Here is a 23617-nt window from a genome sequence, read left to right on the forward strand (position 1 = left end):
CAGAGCCGTGCTGCAAGAGAGCAGACACAAGCCACACTTTATGTTCTGCCATCTCAGGTCAGCCCATCATACATTCTGAGAGCAGTCACACTGTCAAGACAGGAACCCCCTCTAATGCCACCTGTGCCAGACTCCCTGCTGAGGGCAGTCACACTGTCGAGACCGGACCCCCTTCTAATGCCACCTCTGCTAGACTCCCTGCTGACAGCACAAATTATCTTGAGTTTAGGGGCGCAATATCATTTCTTTAAAATCAGCAGTAAAATACCAAAATCCAAATCATTTTTTTATTCTAGTACATATCTTAAAAACATGCCTTTCTTTTTAATATGTAAAGCTTAGTCATTATTGTGTACATTTTATAGCATCGTGATTGGTTCTACCTTTATATTATTTTTGTGCAATCAATCTTTTTTTTCATTTCTTTTGTGGAACCATCATGTCAATATTCGGCTCTATTAGCCATCAAAAAATCATCGTCCAAGAATGTAAAATGGTGATTTTGCTTAACTATCACACAACATTTGGCTCAGTGACTTTTATAAATGATTCCTCACTGTCCTGAAGAGAAGCCGCGTGCTTACCCTGTCCATCACACAGCATGCAGGTTGGAGACTTTCATTGATAATCCGTATCTGGTGAACAGACACTGTGTGCTCAGCCTGGCTATCTCACAGCTGCAGCTCTGAGACCTTCATTATAGATCCTGCACTCTTCTGAAGTGAAGCCTTGTGCTCACCCTGGCTATCTTACAGCTGCAGCTCTGCGACCTTCATTATTGATCCTGCACTCTTCTGAAGTGAAGTACTCGGCCTGGTTATCACACAGCTGCAGCTCTGCGACCTTCAGTGTTGATCCTGCACTCTTCTGGAGTGTGCTCGGCCTGACTATGACACAGCTGCGGCTCTGTGACCTTCAGTGTTGATCCTGCACTCTTCGGAAGTGTGCTCGGCCTGGCTGTCACACAGCTGCAGCTCTGTGACCTTCGTTACTGATCCTGCACTCTTCTGAAGTGTGCTTGGCATGGCAGTCACACAGTTGTAGCTCTGTGACCTTCATTATTGATCCTGCACTCTTCTGAAGAGAGGCTGACGTCTTTGAAGCTCTGAAAGTTGACAAAAGATCTTCACACATTTACTGCAATGACATGGCTTTTCCCGTGTGTGTTCGCTGATCAGTACTTAATATTGAATATTCATAAAACCTACTTCAACATTCACTGCACTTGAATGATTCCTGTGCATGTTTTCTGATGCCGTTTTAGACCAGATATATATATATATATATGTATATATATATGTATATATATCCATTGTCACATTCCTTGCACTTGAAAGGTTTTCCAGTGTGTATTCGCTGATATTTTCTTAATATTGATGATTCACTAAAACTACTTCTACATTCTCTGCAATGGTATGGTTTTTCCACTGTGTGTGTTCTCTGATGGTACTTTCGGTCTGATAATCGACTAAAGCTCTTCAGACATTCATTGCACTTGAATGTTTTTTCCCCGGTGTGCGTTTACTGATGAATCCTTAATGTTGAAGATTCACTAAAACTACTTCCAGATTCACTGAACTTGAATGATTTTCCCCTGTATGCGTTCTCTGATGCTGTTTTATGTCTGATAATCGAACAAACCTCTTCATACATTCACCGCACTGGTAGGGTTTTTCCCCGGTGTGTGTTTTCTGATGCTGTTTTAGGTATGATGATTGACAAAAGCTCTTCACACATTTACTGCACTTAAATGACTTTTCCCCTGTGTGTGTTCGCTGGGGAACACACAATCCTTAATGTTGAAGACTGACTAAAACTACTTTCACATTCACTGCATTTGAATGGTTTTTCCCCTGTGTGTGTTCGTTGATGAATCCTTAATGTTGATGATTCACTAAAACTACTTTCACATTAACTGCACTGGAATGGTTTTCCCCCTGTGTGTGTTCGCTGATGCCGTTTTAGGCTTGATAAATATATAAAGCTCTTCCCACATTCATTGCAATTGAATGGGTTTTCCCCTGTGTGTGTTCGCAGATGTTGCCTTAATGTTGATGAATCACTAAAACTTTTTCCACATTCACTGCACTGGAATGGTTTTTCTCCAGTGTGTGTTCTCTGATGACGTTTTAGGTTTGATAAATATATAAAGCTCTTCCCACATCCATTGCACTTGAATGGGTTTTCCCCAGTGTGTGATCTCTGATGCTCTTTTAGGTTTGATAATCGAATAAACCTCTTCTCACATTCACTGCACTGGTATGGTTTTTCCCCGGTGTGTGTTTTCTGATGCTGTTGTAGGTGTGATGATCGACAAAAACTCTTCCCACATTCACAGCACTTAAATGGTTTTTCCCCTGTGTGTGTTCGCTGATGATTCCTTAATGTTGCCGAATTCCTAAAACTACTTCCACATTCACTGCACTGGAATAGTTTTTCCCCTGTGTGTGTTCGCTGATGAATCCTTAATGTTGAAGATCGACTAAAGCTACTTTCACATTCACTGCACTTAAATGGTTTTTCCCCTGTGTGTGTTCGCTGATGAATCCTTAATGTTGAAGATGCACTAAAACTACTTTCACATTCACTGCACTGGAATGGTTTTCCCCCTGTGTGTGTTCTCTGATGCTGTTTTAGGCTTGATAAATATATAAATCTCTTCCCACATTCATTGCAATTGAATGGTTTTTCCCCTGTATGTGTTCGCAGATGTTTCCTTACTGTTGATGAATCACTAAACCTTCTTCCACATTCACCGCACTGGAATGGTTTTTCCCCAGTGTGAGTTCTCTGGTGACATTTTAGGCTTGATAAATATATAAAGCTCTTCCCACATCCATTGCACTTGAATGGTTTTTCCCCAGTGTGTGTTCTCTGATGCCTTTTTAGGTCTGATAATCGAATAAACCTCTTCTCACATTCACTGCACTGGTATGGTTTTTCCCCGGTGTGTGTTTTCTGATGCTGTTTTAGGTGTGATGATTGACAAAAGCTCTTCACACATTCACTGCACTTGAATGGTGTTTCCCCTGTGTGTGTTCGCTGATGATTTCTTAATGTTGACAAATCACTAAAACTACTTCCACATTCACTGCACTGGAATGGCTTTTCCCCTGTGTGTGTTCGCTGATGAATCCTTAAAGTTGAAGATTGACTAAAACTACTTCCACATTCACTGCACTGGAATGGCTTTTCCCCTGTGTGTGTTCGCTGATGATTCCTTAATGTTGAAGATTGACTAAAACTACTTTCACATTCACTGCACTGGAATGGTTTCCCCCCTGTGTGTGTTCTCTGATGCAGTTTTAGTCCTGATAAATATATAAAGCTCCTCCCACATTCATTGCAATTGAATGGTTTTTCCCCTGTGTGTGTTCGCAGATGTTTCCTTAATGTTGATGAATCACTGAAACTTCTTTCACATTCACTGCACTGGAATGGTTTTTCCCCAGTGTGTGTTCGCTGATGCTGTTTTAGGTGTGATAATCGATTAAACCTCTTCACACATTCAGTGCAATTATATGGTTTTTCTCCTGTGTGTGTTCTCCGATGGTATTTTAGGTCTGATAATCGACTAAAGCTCTTCAAACATTCACTGAACTTGAATGGTTTTTCTCCTGTGTGTGTTCTCTGATGATTCCGTAATGTTGACGAATCACTAAAACTACTTCCACATTCACTACAATGATATGGTTTTTCGCCAGTGTGTGTTCCCTGATGCCGTTTTAAGTTTTCTGGTTGACTAAAGCTCTTCCCACATTCATTGCACTTGAATGGTTTTTCCCCTGTGTGTGTTCGCTGATGATTCCTTAATGTTGAAGAGTAATTAAAACAACTTCCACATTCACTGCAATGGTATGGGTTTTCCCCTGTGTGTGTTTGCTGATGCTTCTGGAGACCTGATAGCTGGCTAAAGCTCTTCATACATTCAGTGCACTGATATGGGTTTTCCCCTGTGTGTGTTCGTTGATGTCGTTTTAGGCCTGATAACTGAATAAAGCTCTTTACACATCCAGTGCATTTGAATAGTTTTTTCCCTGTGTGTGTTTGCTGATGGGGTTTTAATATTGATGACAAACTAAAGCTCTCACTGCATGTGTCTGAGACTTCTCTCTTGGTTAGCGTCTCTGGCTCTGGTATATACTTGTTTACATCCATTGACTGTACTTCCTGAAGGGCCAACATGACTGATAAAGCACTTGTGTTATTCTTGCATTCCCTGTATGAGTCGTATTTTGCACGTTTGTTTTCCGATTAAAGATTACAGTGCAATGGTCACCAACTACTTCCCAATCTCATAACGTGTGTAAGGCTTCTTCGTGGGCGATTGTGTCTTTAGACTGGATAATGGTTCTGCAAGCTTGCGGGTAAAGATTCCTTGTCCTTCTGGTCGGTGCACACTGGGACAGTGCTCTGTATTTTAGACAGCAGAACCCCTATTTCTTTTAACCTTCAGTTGTCTGACTCCACTCCGTTGCGCTTTTCAATGGTTGCTGTGAATTGGTCTGAAACAGTTTGCAATACACCTCTAGCACTGAAAGGTGGCCTGGTATTATTTAAGAAAGCAGAGCACTGCTGTAACCACCTCATACCGACCTAATGATCAAAGCTGTTATTGGACATGTTTACACAAGAGGATGTTTATCAGTGTTGTCTTAATTTTCTAGAGGTTATTTCTTAGTTTTGAGGCATGGAGGTGCACAGCTGAGACTCGTGGAATCACTGAATTTCTCGTGTCCCTTCTCCCTTCTTTCAGGATGTCTCAGTTTATGTTCGGGTTTGGCTGGCTCTGACCGCACTTATATTTTCCTGAATACTGGAACTCAATATTTCGGACTTCGTCTTTGCAGATTTACAGTGTTATCTTCCTTATTTTGAAACATTTCGTACAATCAAAGATTTTTTTCTGTCAGATGTAAAAAGATTTCAAATTACTTAAAGGGAAACATAACGGAATGTGCACACACAATTTTTTATTGATTGTATAAATATCTCTTGATTACCATTTTTGAAACTTATGAAGGCATATTTAACCATACACAGAAATTTACATAAAAGTTGCTTTGAATATGTCACATCGTAATTATTCATGAGTAAGTTGGTAAAAAAAAAAGGGCCCTCGCATAGCACTCATACACTAGTTACAGCTTTAGGTAGTGGCAAATGGTCATGGTTTAGTAAAACAAGAACAGCTCATTGAGTAAGAGATGCGAGATGGATCAGGAAGACTCGAGACAGAAGAGTGGACATCAGGATGTTGCGCCATAAATCAAATATTGCTGCTCGCAGAGGTGCCTGGCTTCATCCACTACACCCACAATATGCAGTAGAGCAGCAGTTTAATGATTGTATTTACTTTGTGGTTTTACTTCTCTCACATATATTTTTAAGTTTGTCGGTATTATCCACTGGGGTGGGAGTTTCCCAGCTGGACAAGGAGATTGAGCTTGGCTGGTCTGTTGTTTAGTTGTCCCACCTCTAACTTTAGAGCTTGAGATAGCATGCCTGCTATGCCTTTGCCCTAAAGCAAAGGGGGGCAAACATTTACACTGCTTTCATAGACCTTGGATACGTACTTTACAAGTGACAAAAGCAATGTTTTGGAAAGTGGCCTCTGTGCCGGACACTAAGAGGTGGCTGCATACTCCCCTGCACTGTGCACGAGCAGAGACCAACACACTACACATGCTACTCTCTAGAGGAGTGGGGAGAATGGGTGGGGCGGTGGGAAGGTAGGATCTGCTTTCATGGTTTCCCCCACTCTTTACTAGTGTCATACTGTATTCCGACTAGTCAGCGTCAGATCCTGCTAATCAGGACCCCACTCACTGGGCTTCCTTCCTAAATTGGCTATGGTGAGTGCCTTGGTACATTCCTTATTGGCTGCTGATGTACTCTAGTAAGTCCCTAGTATATGGTACAAGGTACCTAGGGCCTAGGTACTCCAGGGGACCCTCCATGGGCTGCAGCATGTGTTATGCCACCCATGAGCTGCCACTCCATTAGCTGCCATCATTAGATCATATGGTTTTGAAACCGTGTCCTACACCGACGACACTCAGTTACTTGTCACCTGTGACTCCGATCTCGTCAGCACCCGGCTTCGCTTTAGGAGTTGTATGACCCGAATAAATGAATGGATGAGCGCCAGCAAGTTACAACTGAACAGCAACAAGTCCGAGATCATCTTGTTTGGAAGAGCTGAGGTGGTCTGGTCATCTGACTGGTGGCCTGCGGAATTAGGATTGGGCCCCCCTCCCAAACCATCTGTCAGAAACCTCAGCATTACCATAGACGCCCCCTTGCCCATGAAGCCCCACATAGATCAGGTTCTTGGGGTCTGCTACGGCATCATGTGCATTCTCCGTAAGATTTTTAAGTGGCTCCCTATTGAGGCTAGGAAACCACTGGTGCAGGGCCTTATCGTTAGCCTTTTGGACTACGGAAACGCCCTGTTCACTGCCCTAAATGCCAATCTGCTTTCCAAGCTTCAGATTCTTCAGAACCCGGCAGCTAGGCTTGTTCTCAATCGCCCCAGTAGATCCAGTAGATCCTCATCCATCTCGAACCTACCGACTCTTCCTTGTCTCCCAATCTGCCAGAGATGTCACTTTAAAATCCTAAGCCTGGTCCATAAGACAATGCATGACGCCGGCCCTAACTACCTAAAAAACAAGCTCCTTAGGTACATCCCTGGTAGATCTCTAAGGTCCAACTCCAAATTCCTCCTTGCTTAGCCCCGTTTTCGGACTCTGCACAACGGGGGCCGTTCCTTTTCCTATCTGGCCCCAATGTTGTGGAACAAACTACCGGTCCGTATCTCTTCCATAACCGATCATAAATGTTTCCGTAAAAATCTTAAAACCTGGCTTTTCCCCCCTCCCACCAACTAGCCGCAATGCACCGTCCCTGTCCTCCATTCTTTAGCTGCTAGCGCCTTGAGACCTTACGGTGAACTGTGCGCTATATAAGAATGTATGACTATGACTATGAGGGACCCTCCAAATTCTGACCACAGGCCTGCCATTGTAGCCTGTGTGAGTTGGTGCATGCATCTCTCACGAAAGATTTGTTTCCTTATATCTAGCATCCCTGCACTTGAAACCTATAAGTCACCCCTTTAGCAGGCCTTTCAGTCCCAAAGGCTGGGTGATTGGTTCCGAATGTGAGGGTGGCCCTGCATGAGCAGCCTACCCCTACAAACCCCGAAGTCCATTCTCCAGGCATTGTACGTAAATCAGCCATTATGAGACAGCAAGACTATCTCTAAACTGGCTGGAACGAACCTGGGCATATTTGGTATCAGACATGTTGGAATCATACCCCAACACTGTATCTGGTGTTGGAGGTATGATTCCATCCACGGTAGGGCTCCTCGGGGAAGCATACCAGGCTCCTGGGACCGATCCTACAGACCTTGAAAGCAACTTAGGCCTGCTGCCTACAACAGACACTATTTTGCCCTCCTGCTGCTGGGCCAAGCCCGAGAAGGGGAAGGTAGGACAATAGGCTTCCTGTCATAGGGAGGTGTGACCATCTCCCAGACAAGATTTAGTGTATTAGGCAGGGGTGGAGGCGCTTGCCAGCGCCACATGGTCTGCTGGGAGGGCAGATTTGGTGCCCTCCTTGCATACTCCACTTCAAACCAGCTCAGGGAGCTGTTGGCTACCGCTCTGAACCACAGCTGAACTCATCACTGATCCTGGGCTCCTACAGACTCCAACATGTTCAGTGACATACGAGACAGCTGACCTCATCGCTGATCCTACGCTCCTACAGACTCCAAATGGTTCAGTTATGTTATGTTGTAAGAATTCTAGAGCGCACAGCTGCCCCAGCAACGGGGCGTCCCGGTGCTGACAGAACTGAGACAAAAGTTTCCAGAGAAAACTGAGCGAGAGTCTAGGTCAGTTTCTATACAGATAAAAACAAAAAGGTTTTGATAGCTTTCCGGAAAGCATGCAAATCATCCAAGGCACGAATACATAATGGTAGAGAGTTCCACAGCCTAGCAGCTTGGAACCGGAATGAGGATCCTCCGGCCCTAGAGTGATTAAAACGTGGCACAAACGCCAGATGCTGTCCATAAGAGCGCAGCTGTCGATGAGGCACGTAGGGATTCAGAAGACCACCAAGGAGTGATGGACTATTTACCTTTAGGATTTTGAACGCCAAGCATAGCGCTTTAAACTGGATCCGCTTGTCGATCCGAAGCCAGTGTAATTCTTGAATGGTGACCCCCACAGAACAGTGGCGAGGGAGGCCCACCAGCGCTCTCGCAGCAGAGTTCTGGACTCGCTGAAGACGCCGTATCTCCGCTTTGTTGGCTCCAAGAAGCAATGAACTGGCATAATCCAAGCGGGATAATATTGTGGACTGCATGATTAGCTGACGCACTGCCGGGTCGAAATATTTCAGGAGAGGTTTTAAACCTCTTATGAGCCCCACGCTTGTAGCCGCTACTCTCTTGGTGTGGGTCTGGAAGCTAAGAGTGGAGTCCATCCAGACCCCAAGATTTTTTACCACTGTTTTAGGAGGTGGCCTAGGACCAAGGGATGCTGGCCACCAGTGTTCATTCCAAAGGGTAGCCTTCTTACCCACCAACAAAACCTCGGTCTTGCCTGCGTTGAGCTGAAGACAGTTATCTGTCATCCACTGCGCCACTGCTCTCAGCCCCTCTCTGAATCTGGTGGCTGCTACCGATGGTCCCTCCGCTAAGGTGATAACCAGCTGGGTATCATCTGCATAGGACACCATCGTGAGATCCCATCTTTTAGCAACCGCAGCCAAAGGCTGTACATACAGATTAAACAGAGAGGGGCTGAAGCTGAGCCCTGGGGTACCCCCTGTCCGATGGAATGGGATTTTGACAAAAACGGAGGAGCCGACACCCGAAAGGATCTATCAGTTAGAAAGGACCTGAACCACCTCAGCGCCGTCCCGGTCACCCCTGCTGCCTCCAGACGGTAAAGAAGGATGGAATGAGATACCGTATCAAAGGCAGCGCTGAGATCCAACAGGATCAGCGCTGCACTTTGACCAGCATCCAAAACCGTCCGCAGATGTTCTGTGGTGGCAAGCAGGGCGGTTTCTGTGCGGTGGCCAGGCCGAAAACCGTTCTGGGATGGGTCCAAGATGTTATGGGAGCTCAAGAATTGAGATAGAGTGTGATTAACATGGGCTTCGGCGATCTTAGCTACCCAAGGGATAAGGGGGATGGGTCTAAAATTCTCAGGTTTTAAAGGGTCTAGCGTGGCCTTCTTAATATTAGGAGACACCCAAGCCTCTTTCCATGCTACTGGGACCATAGCCCTTGTGAAGGATAGGTTCAGTATTTGGCAAATTGGCTGCTGAAACAGCGTCAGAGATTCAACAAAGTGAAGTGGCCTCATGGGGTCAGCTGGAGATCCAGATTTTATTTTACCACTCAATTCAGTGACATACAACACAGAATTGTGAGAAAAATTAAATTTTTTAGCTAAATTTGAGATTTGCAGGGGATTCTGGGTAAGATAACATTGGGGGACCCATGCAAACCACACCTCCCTGGTCTCCACCCGGTGTTTCCATAGATGGCTGCTGAGCCCGGGACCAAAAACTCCTTTGCAAAAATAGGTTGTTTTGTGATAGATCGGGAGCACCTGCGTTTTTGGTCCTGGCTCGCATGCCATCAATGGAAACCGACTAAAAATAGATATTTCTGAAAACTAGACACCTAGTGGAGTCCAGGGATGTGTGGCTTGCATGGATCTCCCAAAGTTTTCTTATCCAGAATCCGCCGCAAAGCTCAAATTTAGCTAAAAGGTCACATTTTCCTCACATTTCTGTGAGCCAAGTTTGTGAGATCACTGGGCCGGCACACCTTTCCCCCCATCCAGCGTTCCCCTCAGTCTCCTGATAAAAATGATACCTCACTTGTGTGGGTGCCCAAAGCAGAGTCAGCCTAATAACTTATTGTAGGAAGGTGGCTACCTGACTATGGTTACCCCAGATTTTTTGCCTGTGTTTAGCTGGTTTTTTGACTTAGTTGACCTGGTTCCCTGCTAATCAGGGCCCCAGGCCATCTGCTCTCTCTGTAAAATGGATTCCATGTACCCTAGGTACATACCAATTGGAAATGGACTCCTTGTCAGCCCCTGTAGAATGCACTATAGGTGCACAGGGCACAGGAGCCACTAAGGCCTACCAGGGGCTGCAGCATATCTTTTGCCACCCCTGGCTGGTTCTTAAATTGACACAACTGGCTGATCACTCAGCTGGGGTAAGGTGGTGTACACACCCCTTGCTTAGATATAGTATACCTATGTCTAAACCTATATCTGGACACATGTAAACCTGTGAGCCACTCCTATAGTCAGGCCTCACCAATCCTGGAGGCTGGGTGCATGGTTTTTATGTGAGATGGAGCTCTAGCATGAGCTGAGCCTGTCTGCAGCCGTCGGGAACAAATCCCTAAGCTGTTTCAGGATAATGCCATACCATATACTATTAAGTGCCTTATAATCCTCGCGGTTATTTAGCAACTCTGGTTTGGCTTTATCAAAACATGTCGTGTAAGGTGTCATACGCTTTGGAATACCATCCCCTCGCCAGTTCTGGCGACGGGGATGGCATTCCACCCCTCTAGAGGGGTAAGACATGTTACTTCACTTTAATGCGGTTGATTTCTCCAAAGGCCTTAAGATCCACAAAATGGATGCCTCTGCCACAGACAAATGTCTGGACCCCTGGAGCTGACCGAAACCCAGTCAAGGGGGTCCTGGACAAAGGGTTTCCTGTCACAGGAGGGTGTCACCGCCCTCCAGACAGGAGATAGTGTATTGTAGCAGGGAGGTTTGAAAGAAACCAGACACTGCCTGGGGCGCACAAGGCTGCCCCTTGCATAATCCGGCCAAACCGGTTCTGGGGCACTCCAGCCCTCGTGCCAGGGCGGCCTGGATCAAAGGAAGGGGGTGTATCCACCCACTTCCTGGGTCCCACCCCTAGGAGGGGACCTAGCAGGTAATCACGCCCACCAGATTCGAATAAGAGTGGGAGCAGTGCCAATGCACATCAGATTTCCTGGAAGAAACATTTGAAACGATATTCTGGACCCTTCGCCCTCCATCTCAACGTGGAAGCCCGAAGAATCTCCCTTGTGGTCAAGGAGTGACCACCCTGCAGCAGCAGGCACCATCCAGCCCTCGACGTCTACTTAGTTGCAGTTCCCGCCGGAACTCGAGCGACTGAGATCGACGAGATCAAGCCTGCCCAGCTTCTAACAGCCCGATCCACAGTCCATGCAAAGCTGAGACCCGTGGAGGCGACCGGAAGCGTGGGGCACGCCATCTTGAAGTGACCACGAGACGCTGACCGTGCAGCCCACGAGTGACCCTCGAAGCTGTACACCGGGGTTTGAGAAGCCCCCACCCTGAGCTACTCCTGAGCCGAAGTTCAGCCCTCCACACTCGACGAGTGCTGCGTGGGGCCCTTTGGCACGATTTGGCTCAACGCGTTGGCCCGGTCACTTGCCAGCTGGCTTGTGGTCCCTGTGCCGACGAACTACCAAAGAAGACTCGTGAATCTGGTTGCTCCAGATCCACACCAGCTCCCCTGAAAAGGAGCCCCGACTCTGACCTTCCTGGTCCGAGTGAGAAGCAATCTTCCGATCCTGCGTGGATTGCTCTTACCAAGGCTTGTTTGCTCCAAACCTGAAGCCGACTGCACCGACGGTGAGAGCCTGCGTGGGACAGATCGTGACCTGCTCCTGGACGTCGCAGATGCCCCAGAGCCCACGTGACAGCGGAGAGAAGCTCCTCGACGACCACCTGATTGCGCCCGACATTGCCTGGTTCCGTCCTGGTTCCACCCTGGTCACTGCTGAGTGACCCAGACTCTGTCCCCTCTGCTTTCAGGTACTCTACAACTTGAGTCCACCCTTGGACTCCACCGGACACTTCGTCTTCACCCTGCCTGCAGCCCTTTCAGCTTCAAGCACCAAGAGCCTGCGTGTCAAAACCCGACGCCACTTCGACCCTGTGCACCCACTTCCTGTGGGTGAGGTAACTTTGCTCCGCCGGTGTTCCCACACTGGTGCACACCTCTAGGGTCTGTGTGTTAAGTTTTGTTCCTCTAGGTTCAGCGGAAGTGTCCTTAAACTTTAACTATTTGACTTTTACGCACCATTGGTTAACATTGGTGCATGCGTGCGCTTTCCGCACATCTCCCGAATCCCGAGGGCCATTCCCGACTTCAGCATTGCTTGTCCTGACTGCTCCCAGCGATTCCCTAGGCCCTAGGCCTAACCACTGTTCGAGTGGCCTCTCTTATACCACTTGTTTAGTATATGGTTTGAGTGGCCCCCTGCCCTCATCCATAATTGTGCAACTTGTATGTTTAAACAGTGCTTTTGATTTAACGCTTGTGCCCCTTTATTCATAAAGAATACTGGGGATTGTTTTTAGTAATAAACACATATATTTTTATAATATATACTTGTGTGGTGTCCTTTCATTTGGTATTACAGGATTGTATGTGGTAAAACAGCTCGCTTAACACGACCTCTTAAGTTAAGCCTTTAGGCTGCTTAGTCCATGCTACCCCTAGGATAGCTTGTCTAATAAGGTTGACTTACAACCAGACACCATAAGGGATTGTTTGGTCAGGTAGTAGGTGGTTCCAGAATTGGAAACATCCCCTACCAGGCCAACTTCTCACATTGGTGAGCAGCGGTGCGGATTTGAGCTTGCTGTTGTTTTACCATTGCAATCTTTATATCAAATTGAAAGATCACATCAAGTACCTCTAGGTACATATAAAATCAAAAGCTTAGCATATTAAGTTCTACTGAACTTAGTAGTTGTAGGTTGAAGGGAGTAGCACACCCCTGACTACAACTCACTAGCAAGGTCCAGTAGGAAAACACTTAGTGTAGGTAAGTGCACCACTTACACCTCACTAGTAACCATGTCTGACACAGGAAAGGCCTCAGGGTCTAGTCCTGTGACAGTTGACCCTACCCAGGCAACTTTTGGATATGACAAACTAACCCGCAGAGACTTGATTGCCTTGTGCAAAGCAAGAGGGTTAAAAAGGGGCAGAAGCCCCACCTGCCTAACCCTGGTAGAAATCCTAGAACAGGATGACTTAGAGAAGGCTAAAGCAGCTTCCCTAGACACAGGAAATGGAGAGAACCCCCCTGCAGTTGATCCCCTTGAAGAGGAGGATGATGATGACTTGGATGAGGACTCAGATGTTGAGGACTTAGGAGTACAGGATCAGGGTAGCCAGGTTCCAGTTGGTAGGCTTAGCCAGGCCAACTTGGACCTACTGGGGAATGGAGAGGGCCAGCACCTCCCCAGAACCCAACATATGATTCTCCCAGGCAACAGAAGAGTGAGATCTCCCTCAGGGGACTCTCATCTTTCTAGTGCCTCCAGAGAATCAGAGAGAGGCATGAGTGCTTCTCAGAAAGCTGAGCATAGGGCTAGAATGAGGGCTGTCAAACTCCAAATAGAGAGAGAGGAGGTAGCCCTGAGTCAAGCTAAACTTACCTTAGCTCAAGCTAGACTTGCCTTGGCAAGAGAGCAGAAATTGTGTGGCTTAGATGCCACTGGTGGCAGCAATATTCCTAAAGAGAAACCCAGGTCCTATGATAGCAGAAACCTGACAAAGATTGTGCCCCCCTACAAGGAAGGGGATGATATCCACAAGTGGATAACTGCTCTTGAGAGAGCCTGCATGGTACAGCAGGTTCCTGAGGAACAGTGGGCAGCAATCTTATGGTACTCCTTTTCAGAGAAAGGGAGAGATAAGCTCCTCACTGTTAGACATGAGGATGCAAACAATTACAAAGTCCTGAAGAGTGTTCTGATAGATGGGTTTGGCTTAACCACTGAACAGTACAGGTTGAAGTTCAGAGACACCCAGAAGACACAGACTCAGGACTGGACTGATTTTGTTGATTGTGCAACTAAGGCTCTGGAGGGTTGGCTACATGGCAGCAAAGTACATGACTTTACAGGATTGTATAATTTGATTATGAGGGAGCAGATCCTAAGTAATTGTCAGAACCAGCTCTTACACCAGCACCTGGTGGACTCTGATCTGACCTCTCCCCAAGAATTGGGAAAGAAGGCAGACAAGTGGGTCAGAACCAGGATTAGGCCTAAGAATCAGGACAGTAACCAGAAGAAGGAGTCTACCAAGCCTCAAGATAAGGGTGGGGATAAAAATAAAGAAAAGACTTCCCCAGGGCCCCAAAACTCCAAGAATGGGGGTGGGTCCCAAGACACTTCTTCAACTGAGAAAAAACCTTATTGTTATGCCTGTAAACAGGTTGGGCATTACAAAACAGACAACTGTTGTCCCAAGAATAACAATAAAGAAAATATACCTCCAAAGCCAGCTTCAACACCTCCTGTTACTGTCAGCAGTAATCCCCCAGGAAGTGGAAGCACACCCAGGAATCTGGGTGGGTTTACTTTTGGAAATCAGGTGGACCCTGGCCTATCCAGGTCCCCATCACCCAATGATCTTGTTTATGAGGCTGGCATGGGGTTTGCCAACTTCTCTGCTTGCCCAAATACTTTGAGCAAGTATAGACAAGAACCCATCATCAATGGTTTAAGAGTTGAAGCTTTTAGAGACACAGGGGCTAGCATCACCATGGTGGCTGATGGCATAGTCCCCTCTAAGCAACTTTTACCTGGTGCCACATACCAGGTAATAAACATTGATGGCATCCAAACAAATCATCCCATGGCAGTAGTAAGTCTCAGCTGGGGAGGTGTCACTGGCCCAAAGAGAGTGGCAGTGTCACCAAACTTGCCTGTGGACTGTCTACTGGGTAATGATTTAGAAATCTCAGCCTGGGCTGAGGTTGAACAGGAAACCCATTCTAGAATGGTGAATTCCCATGGAAAGGTTAGTGAGGCTGTACTGGCTACAGCCCCAATCCAAGATGTCCTTCCTGAAAAGGTTGGTAGGGCTGAGAAACTCTCTGCCCCATCTTTAGTAAAAGCTCTTCCTGAACAGAATAGCAAAGCTGTTATGATAACAGCAGAAACCCAAACTGAGTCTCCTCCTGAAAAGGTTGGTGGGGCTGTGATGGCCACAGCCCAAACTCAAACTGACATGTGTGTTGTGAAACCTGAAATGATGGATAACTCCACACAAACTGAGAGCATGGAGGAGGAAGAGAAATCTCCCCCTCACCAGACTTTAGGACAGGATCAGCCTCCTCAGGGAACTGATCTTACCCCTGATGAAGGAGCTGCCCCAGAGGTGGTTGGGCCTAGCCTGACAGAACCTCTGATGGCGGTGGACCCTTCTCAGGTGGGACCCAGTCTGGAGCAGGTAACCTGCCCCTCTCTACCTTGCCTTAGCCAGCCCAGGGCTGCAGAGGACAAGAAGGACAGTGAGACCCAGAGGGCCCCCTGTCAAATAAAGCACCCCCATCAAAAGATTAGGTGCACCAAAACTAGTAGCCCTAGTGAGGTGAAAACTTTAAAAACTCCTGAGGGAGCCCCCTTAAAAACAGTTAGGGACCTCCCACAGATGGATTCTGTTGGGCACAGCCAAACCTGGGACCCAAGGGGCCCAGACCTGAACTGTCCCTCCAGCAAGCCAAACAGAGGGACCCAGCCTCCAGCTTTAGGTAGCCAGAGGTTGACCCTGAGAGCACAGTGCAACTCAGTTAAAGAAAGAAAGGCACACATGGTGGAAGATAATTGGAGGAAGCCAAGCCCTAACTTAGTAGAGCCTCACTTCAAAACTCCATATCCAAACCAGCCTTTAACTTTGCATAAACACACCCAAGGTAGTGATTCCCTATGGTGGGGACCCTCTAATACCCAAAGGGTGAGGGACTGCTTAGTGGACCATGAGACAGGGGGTACCCATGCTAGTGCAGGTACTTCCTTATATGGCCACTCAGGCAATATAGGCTTACCTGGCCAAGGATAGCCTTATCTCCTTTCGTTTGGGGGGGGGTTATGTAGGAAGGTGGCTACCTGACTATGGTTACCCCAGATTTTTTGCCTGTGTTTAGCTGGTTTTTTGACTTAGTTGACCTGGTTCCCTGCTAATCAGGGCCCCAGGCCATCTGCTCTCTCTGTAAAATGGATTCCATGTACCCTAGGTACATACCAATTGGAAATGGACTCCTTGTCAGCCCCTGTAGAATGCACTATAGGTGCACAGGGCACAGGAGCCACTAAGGCCTACCAGGGGCTGCAGCATATCTTTTGCCACCCCTGGCTGGTTCTTAAATTGACACAACTGGCTGATCACTCAGCTGGGGTAAGGTGGTGTACACACCCCTTGCTTAGATATAGTATACCTATGTCTAAACCTATATCTGGACACATGTAAACCTGTGAGCCACTCCTATAGTCAGGCCTCACCAATCCTGGAGGCTGGGTGCATGGTTTTTATGTGAGATGGAGCTCTAGCATGAGCTGAGCCTGTCTGCAGCCGTCGGGAACAAATCCCTAAGCTGTTTCAGGATAATGCCATACCATATACTATTAAGTGCCTTATAATCCTCGCGGTTATTTAGCAACTCTGGTTTGGCTTTATCAAAACATGTCGTGTAAGGTGTCATACGCTTTGGAATACCATCCCCTCGCCAGTTCTGGCGACGGGGATGGCATTCCACCCCTCTAGAGGGGTAAGACATGTTACTTCACTTTAATGCGGTTGATTTCTCCAAAGGCCTTAAGATCCACAAAATGGATGCCTCTGCCACAGACAAATGTCTGGACCCCTGGAGCTGACCGAAACCCAGTCAAGGGGGTCCTGGACAAAGGGTTTCCTGTCACAGGAGGGTGTCACCGCCCTCCAGACAGGAGATAGTGTATTGTAGCAGGGAGGTTTGAAAGAAACCAGACACTGCCTGGGGCGCACAAGGCTGCCCCTTGCATAATCCGGCCAAACCGGTTCTGGGGCACTCCAGCCCTCGTGCCAGGGCGGCCTGGATCAAAGGAAGGGGGTGTATCCACCCACTTCCTGGGTCCCACCCCTAGGAGGGGACCTAGCAGGTAATCACGCCCACCAGATTCGAATAAGAGTGGGAGCAGTGCCAATGCACATCAGATTTCCTGGAAGAAACATTTGAAACGATATTCTGGACCCTTCGCCCTCCATCTCAACGTGGAAGCCCGAAGAATCTCCCTTGTGGTCAAGGAGTGACCACCCTGCAGCAGCAGGCACCATCCAGCCCTCGACGTCTACTTAGTTGCAGTTCCCGCCGGAACTCGAGCGACTGAGATCGACGAGATCAAGCCTGCCCAGCTTCTAACAGCCCGATCCACAGTCCATGCAAAGCTGAGACCCGTGGAGGCGACCGGAAGCGTGGGGCACGCCATCTTGAAGTGACCACGAGACGCTGACCGTGCAGCCCACGAGTGACCCTCGAAGCTGTACACCGGGGTTTGAGAAGCCCCCACCCTGAGCTACTCCTGAGCCGAAGTTCAGCCCTCCACACTCGACGAGTGCTGCGTGGGGCCCTTTGGCACGATTTGGCTCAACGCGTTGGCCCGGTCACTTGCCAGCTGGCTTGTGGTCCCTGTGCCGACGAACTACCGAAGAAGACTCGTGAATCTGGTTGCTCCAGATCCACACCAGCTCCCCTGAAAAGGAGCCCCGACTCTGACCTTCCTGGTCCGAGTGAGAAGCAATCTTCCGATCCTGTGTGGATTGCTCTTACCAAGGCTTGTTTGCTCCAAACCTGAAGCCGACTGCACCGACGGTGAGAGCCTGCGTGGGACAGATCGTGACCTGCTCCTGGACGTCGCAGATGCCCCAGAGCCCACGTGACAGCGAAGAGAAGCGCCTCGACGACCACCTGATTGCGCCCGACATTGCCTGGTTCCGTCCTGGTTCCACCCTGGTCACTGCTGAGTGACCCAGACTCTGTCCCCTCTGCTTTCAGGTACTCTACAACTTGAGTCCACCCTTGGACTCCACCGGACACTTCGTCTTCACCCTGCCTGCAGCCCTTTCAGCTTCAAGCACCAAGAGCCTGCGTGTCAAAACCCGACGCCACTTCGACCCTGTGCACCCACTTCCTGTGGGTGAGGTAACTTTGCTCCGCCGGTGTTCCCACACTGGTGCACACCTCTAGGGTCTGTGTGTTAAGTTTTGTTCCTCTAGGTTCAGCGGAAGTGTCCTTAAACTTTAACTATTTGACTTTTACGCACCATTGGTTAACATTGGTGCATGCGTGCGCTTTCCGCACATCTCCCGAATCCCGAGGGCCATTCCCGACTTCAGCATTGCTTGTCCTGACTGCTCCCAGCGATTCCCTAGGCCCTAGGCCTAACCACTGTTCGAGTGGCCTCTCTTATACCACTTGTTTAGTATATGGTTTGAGTGGCCCCCTGCCCTCATCCATAATTGTGCAACTTGTATGTTTAAACAGTGCTTTTGATTTAACGCTTGTGCCCCTTTATTCATAAAGAATACTGGGGATTGTTTTTAGTAATAAACACATATATTTTTATAATATATACTTGTGTGGTGTCCTTTCATTTGGTATTACAGGATTGTATGTGGTAAAACAGCTCGCTTAACACGACCTCTTAAGTTAAGCCTTTAGGCTGCTTAGTCCATGCTACCCCTAGGATAGCTTGTCTAATAAGGTTGACTTACAACCAGACACCATAAGGGATTGTTTGGTCAGGTAGTAGGTGGTTCCAGAATTGGAAACATCCCCTACCAGGCCAACTTCTCACACTTATATTAAAATAACTGCCCTTTTGGACCCTCTTTGGTCCCCCTCAGTTGATCCTTAGATACGTTTTTAGGTTCTCTGTTTTGGGCACCAACACAATTGAGGTATATTTTTTTTTATCAGGAAACCGAGGAGTACGCTCGTTGGTGGGAAATTTGTGCCGGCACGATGAGGCCACAACTTTTCCACTCAGAAATGTGAGGAAACTGTGACTTTTTAGCTAAATTGAAAGTTTGCAGGAGCTTCTGGGTAGTAAAACGCTGGAGGTTTCACACAAACCACACCACCACCCAAGCGCCATCTATGCACACCACCAGCCAAGCGCCATCTATGCACACCACCAGCCAAGCGTCATCCATGCACACCACCAGCCAAGCACCATCCATGCACACCACCAGCAAAGGACCATCCATGCACACCACCAACCAAGGACCATCCATGCACACTACCAACCAAGCACCATCTATGCACACCACCAGCCAAGCGCCATCTATGCACACCACCAGCCAAGCGTCATCCATGCACACCACCAGCCAAGCACCATCCATGCACACCACCAGCGAAGGACCATCCATGCACACCACCAGCCAAGCGTCATCCATGCACACCACCAGCCAAGCACCATCCATGCACACCACCAGCCAAGAACCATCCATGCACACCACCAACCAAGCACCATCCATGCACACCACCAGCCAAGCACCATCCATGCACACCACCAGCCAAGGACCATCCATGCACTCCACCAACCAAGCACCATCCATGCACACCACCAGCCAAGCACCATCCGTGCACACCACCAGCCAAGCGCCATCCATGCACACCACCAGCCAAGCGCCATCCATGCACACCACCAGCCAAGCACCATCCGTGCACACCACCAGCCAAGCACCATCTGTGCACACCACCAGCCAAGCACTATCCGTGCACACCACCAGCCAAGCGCCATCCATGCACACCACCAGCCAAGCACCATCCATGCACACCACCACCCAAACTCCATCCATGCACACCACCAGCCAAGCACCATCCATGCACACAACCAGCCAAGCACCATCCATGCAGACCATCAGCCAAGGACCATCCATGCACACCACCAACCAAGCGCCATCCATGCATACCACCAGCCAAGTACCATCCATGCAGACCACCAGCCAAGGACCATCCATGCACACCACCAACCAAGCACCATCCATGCATACCACAAGCCAAGCACCTTCCATGCACCCCAACAGCCAAGCGCCATCCATTCACACCACCAGCCAAGCACCATCCATGCACACCACCAGCCAAGCACCATCCATGCACACCACCAACCAAGAACCATCCACGCACACCACCAGTCAAGCACCATCCATGCACACCACCAGCCAAGCACTATCCATTAACACCACCAGCCAAGCACCATCCATGCACACCACCAGCCAAGCACCATTCATGCACACCACCAGCCAAGCGCCATCCATGCACACCACCAGCCAAGCGCCATCCATGCACACCACCAGCCAAGCGCCATCCATGCACACCACCAGCCAAGCGCCATCCATGCACACCACCAGCCAAGAACCATCCATGCACACCACCAGCCAAGCGCCATCCATGCACACCACCAGCCAAGCGCCATCTATGCACACCACAAGCCAAGCACAATCCATGCACACCACCAGCCACGAACCATCCATGCACACCACCAGCCAAGAACCATCCATGCACACCACCAGCCAAGCACCATCCATGCACACCACAAGCCAAGCACCATCCGTGCACACCACCAGCCAAGCACCATCTGTGCACACCACCAGCCAAGCACTATCCGTGCACACCACCAGCCAAGCGCCATCCATGCACACCACCAGCCAAGAGCCATCCATGCACACCACCAGCCAAGAACCATCCATGCACACCACCAGCCAAGCGCCATCCATGCACACCACCAGCCAAGCGCAATCCATGCACACCACAAGCCAAGCACCATCCATGCACACCACCAGCCACGAACCATCCATGCACACCACCAGCCAAGAACCATCCATGCACACCACCAGCCAAGCACCATCCATGCACACCACCAGCCAAGCACCATCCATGCACACCACCAGCCAAGCACCATCCATGCACACCACAAGCCAAGCACCATCCATGCACACCACCAGCCAAGCGCCATCCATGCACACCACCAGCCAAGCACCATCCGTGCACACCACCAGCGAAGCACCATCTGTGCACACCACCAGCCAAGCACTATCCGTGCACACCACCAGCCAAGCGCCATCCATGCACACCACCAGCCAAGCACCATCCATGCACACCACCAGCCAAGCACCATTCATGCACACCACCAGCCAAGCGCCATCCATGCACACCACCAGCCAAGCACCATCCATGCACACAACCAGCCAAGCACCATCCATGCACACAACCAGCCAAGCATTATCCGTGCACACCACCAGCCAAGAACCATCCATGCACACCACCAGCCAAGCACCATCCATGCACACCACCAGCCTAGCACCATCCATGCACACCACCAGCCAAGCACCATCCATGCACACCACCAGCCAAGCGCCATCCATGCACACCACCAGCCAAGCACCATCCATGCACACCACCAGCCAAGCACCATCCATGCACACCACCAGCCAAGCACCATCCGTGCACACCACCAGCCAAGCGCCATCCATGCACACCACCAGCCAAGCACCATCCATGCACACCACCAGCCAAGCACCATCCATGCACACCACCAGCCAAGCACCATCCATGCACACCACCAGCCAAGCGCCATCCATGCACACCACCAGCCAAGCACCATCCATGCACACCACCAGCCAAGCGCCATCCATGCACACCACCAGCCAAGCACCATCCATGTACACCACCAGCCAAGCGCCATCTATGCACGCCACCAGCCAAGCGCCATCCATGCACACCACCAGCCAAGAACCATCCATGCACACCACCAGCCAAGCGCCATCCATGCACACCACCAGCCAAGCGCCATCCATGCACACCACAAGCCAAGCACAATCCATGCACACCACCAGCCACAAACCATCCATGCACACCACCAGCCAAGAACCATCCATGCACACCACCAGCCAAGCACCATCCATGCACACCACTAGCCAAGCACCATCCGTGCACACCACCAGCCAAGCACCATCTGTGCACACCACCAGCCAAGCACTATCCGTGCACACCACCAGCCAAGCGCCATCCATGCACACCACCAGCCAAGAGCCATCCATGCACACCACCAGCCAAGAACCATCCATGCACACCACCAGCCAAGCGCCATCCATGCACACCACCAGCCAAGCGCAATCCATGCACACCACAAGCCAAGCACCATCCATGCACACCACCAGCCACGAACCATCCATGCACACCACCAGCCAAGAACCATCCATGCACACCACCAGCCAAGCACCATCTATGCACACCACCAGCCAAGCACCATCCATGCACACCACCAGCCAAGCACCATCCATGCACACCACAAGCCAAGCACCATCCATGCACACCACCAGCCAAGCGCCATCCATGCACACCACCAGCCAAGCACCATCCGTGCACACCACCAGCGAAGCACCATCTGTGCACACCACAAGCCAAGCACTATCCGTGCACACCACCAGCCAAGCGCCATCCATGCACACCACCAGCCAAGCACCATCCATGCACACCACCAGCCAAGCACCATTCATGCACACCACCAGCCAAGCGCCATCCATGCACACCACCAGCCAAGCACCATCCATGCACACAACCAGCCAAGCACCATCCATGCACACAACCAGCCAAGCATTATCCGTGCACACCACCAGCCAAGAACCATCCATGCACACCACCAGCCAAGCACCATCCATGCACACCACCAGCCTAGCACCATCCATGCACACCACCAGCCAAGCACCATCCATGCACACCACCAGCCAAGCGCCATCCATGCACACCACCAGCCAAGCACCATCCATGCACACCACCAGCCAAGCACCATCCATGCACACCACCAGCCAAGCACCATCCGTGCACACCACCAGCCAAGCGCCATCCATGCACACCACCAGCCAAGCACCATCCATGCACACCACCAGCCAAGCACCATCCATGCACACCACCAGCCAAGCACCATCCATGCACACCACCAGCCAAGCGCCATCCATGCACACCACCAGCCAAGCACCATCCATGTACACCACCAGCCCAGCGCCATCTATGCACGCCACCAGCCAAGCGCCATCCATGCACACCACCAGCCAAGCACCATCCATGCACACCACCAGCCAAGCACCATCCATGCACACCACCAGCCAAGCACCATCCATGCACACCACCAGCCAAGCGCCATCCATGAACACCACCAGCCAAGCACCATCCATGCACACCACCAGCCAAGCGCCATCTATGCACGCCACCAGCCAAGCGCCATCCATGCACACCACCAGCCAAGCACCATCTGTGCACACCACCAGCCAAGCACTATCCGTGCACACCACCAGCCAAGCACCATCCATGCACACCACCAGCCAAGCACCATCCATGCACACCACCAGCCAAGCACCATTCATGCACACCACCAGCCAAGCGCCATCCATGCACACCACCAGCCAAGCACAATCCATGCACACAACAGGCCAAGCACCATCCATGCACACCACCAGCCAAGGACCATCCATGCACACCACCAACCAAGCGCCATCCATGCACACCACCAGCCAAGGACCATCCATACACACCACCAGACATGCACCATCCATGCACACCACCAGCCAAGCATGATCTATGCACACCACCAGCCAAGCACCATTCATGCACACCACCAGCCAAGCGCCATCCATGCACACCACCTGCCAAGCACCATCCATGCACACAACCAGCCAAGCACCATCCATGCACACC

General features: G+C 49.8%; 1 protein-coding gene across 1 annotated transcript in view; it reads right to left on the bottom strand.

The window, feature by feature from the left end:
* Positions 1–279: 279 nt before the first annotated feature.
* LOC144806400 (uncharacterized) overlaps positions 280–23617 on the bottom strand; it is a 55320-nt gene continuing 31982 nt past the window's right edge. Inside the window, exon 3 of the mRNA XM_078672760.1 lies at positions 280–4906. Within this exon, the coding sequence (XP_078528886.1) occupies positions 1912–4185 (2274 nt within the window). The 5' untranslated portion in view covers positions 4186–4906 and the 3' untranslated portion in view covers positions 280–1911. The remainder of the gene's footprint in view (positions 4907–23617) is intronic.

The sequence above is a fragment of the Lissotriton helveticus genome, assembly GCF_964261635.1.
Source record: "Lissotriton helveticus chromosome 1_1 unlocalized genomic scaffold, aLisHel1.1 SUPER_1_unloc_7, whole genome shotgun sequence".
Lineage (NCBI taxonomy): Eukaryota > Metazoa > Chordata > Amphibia > Caudata > Salamandridae > Lissotriton > Lissotriton helveticus.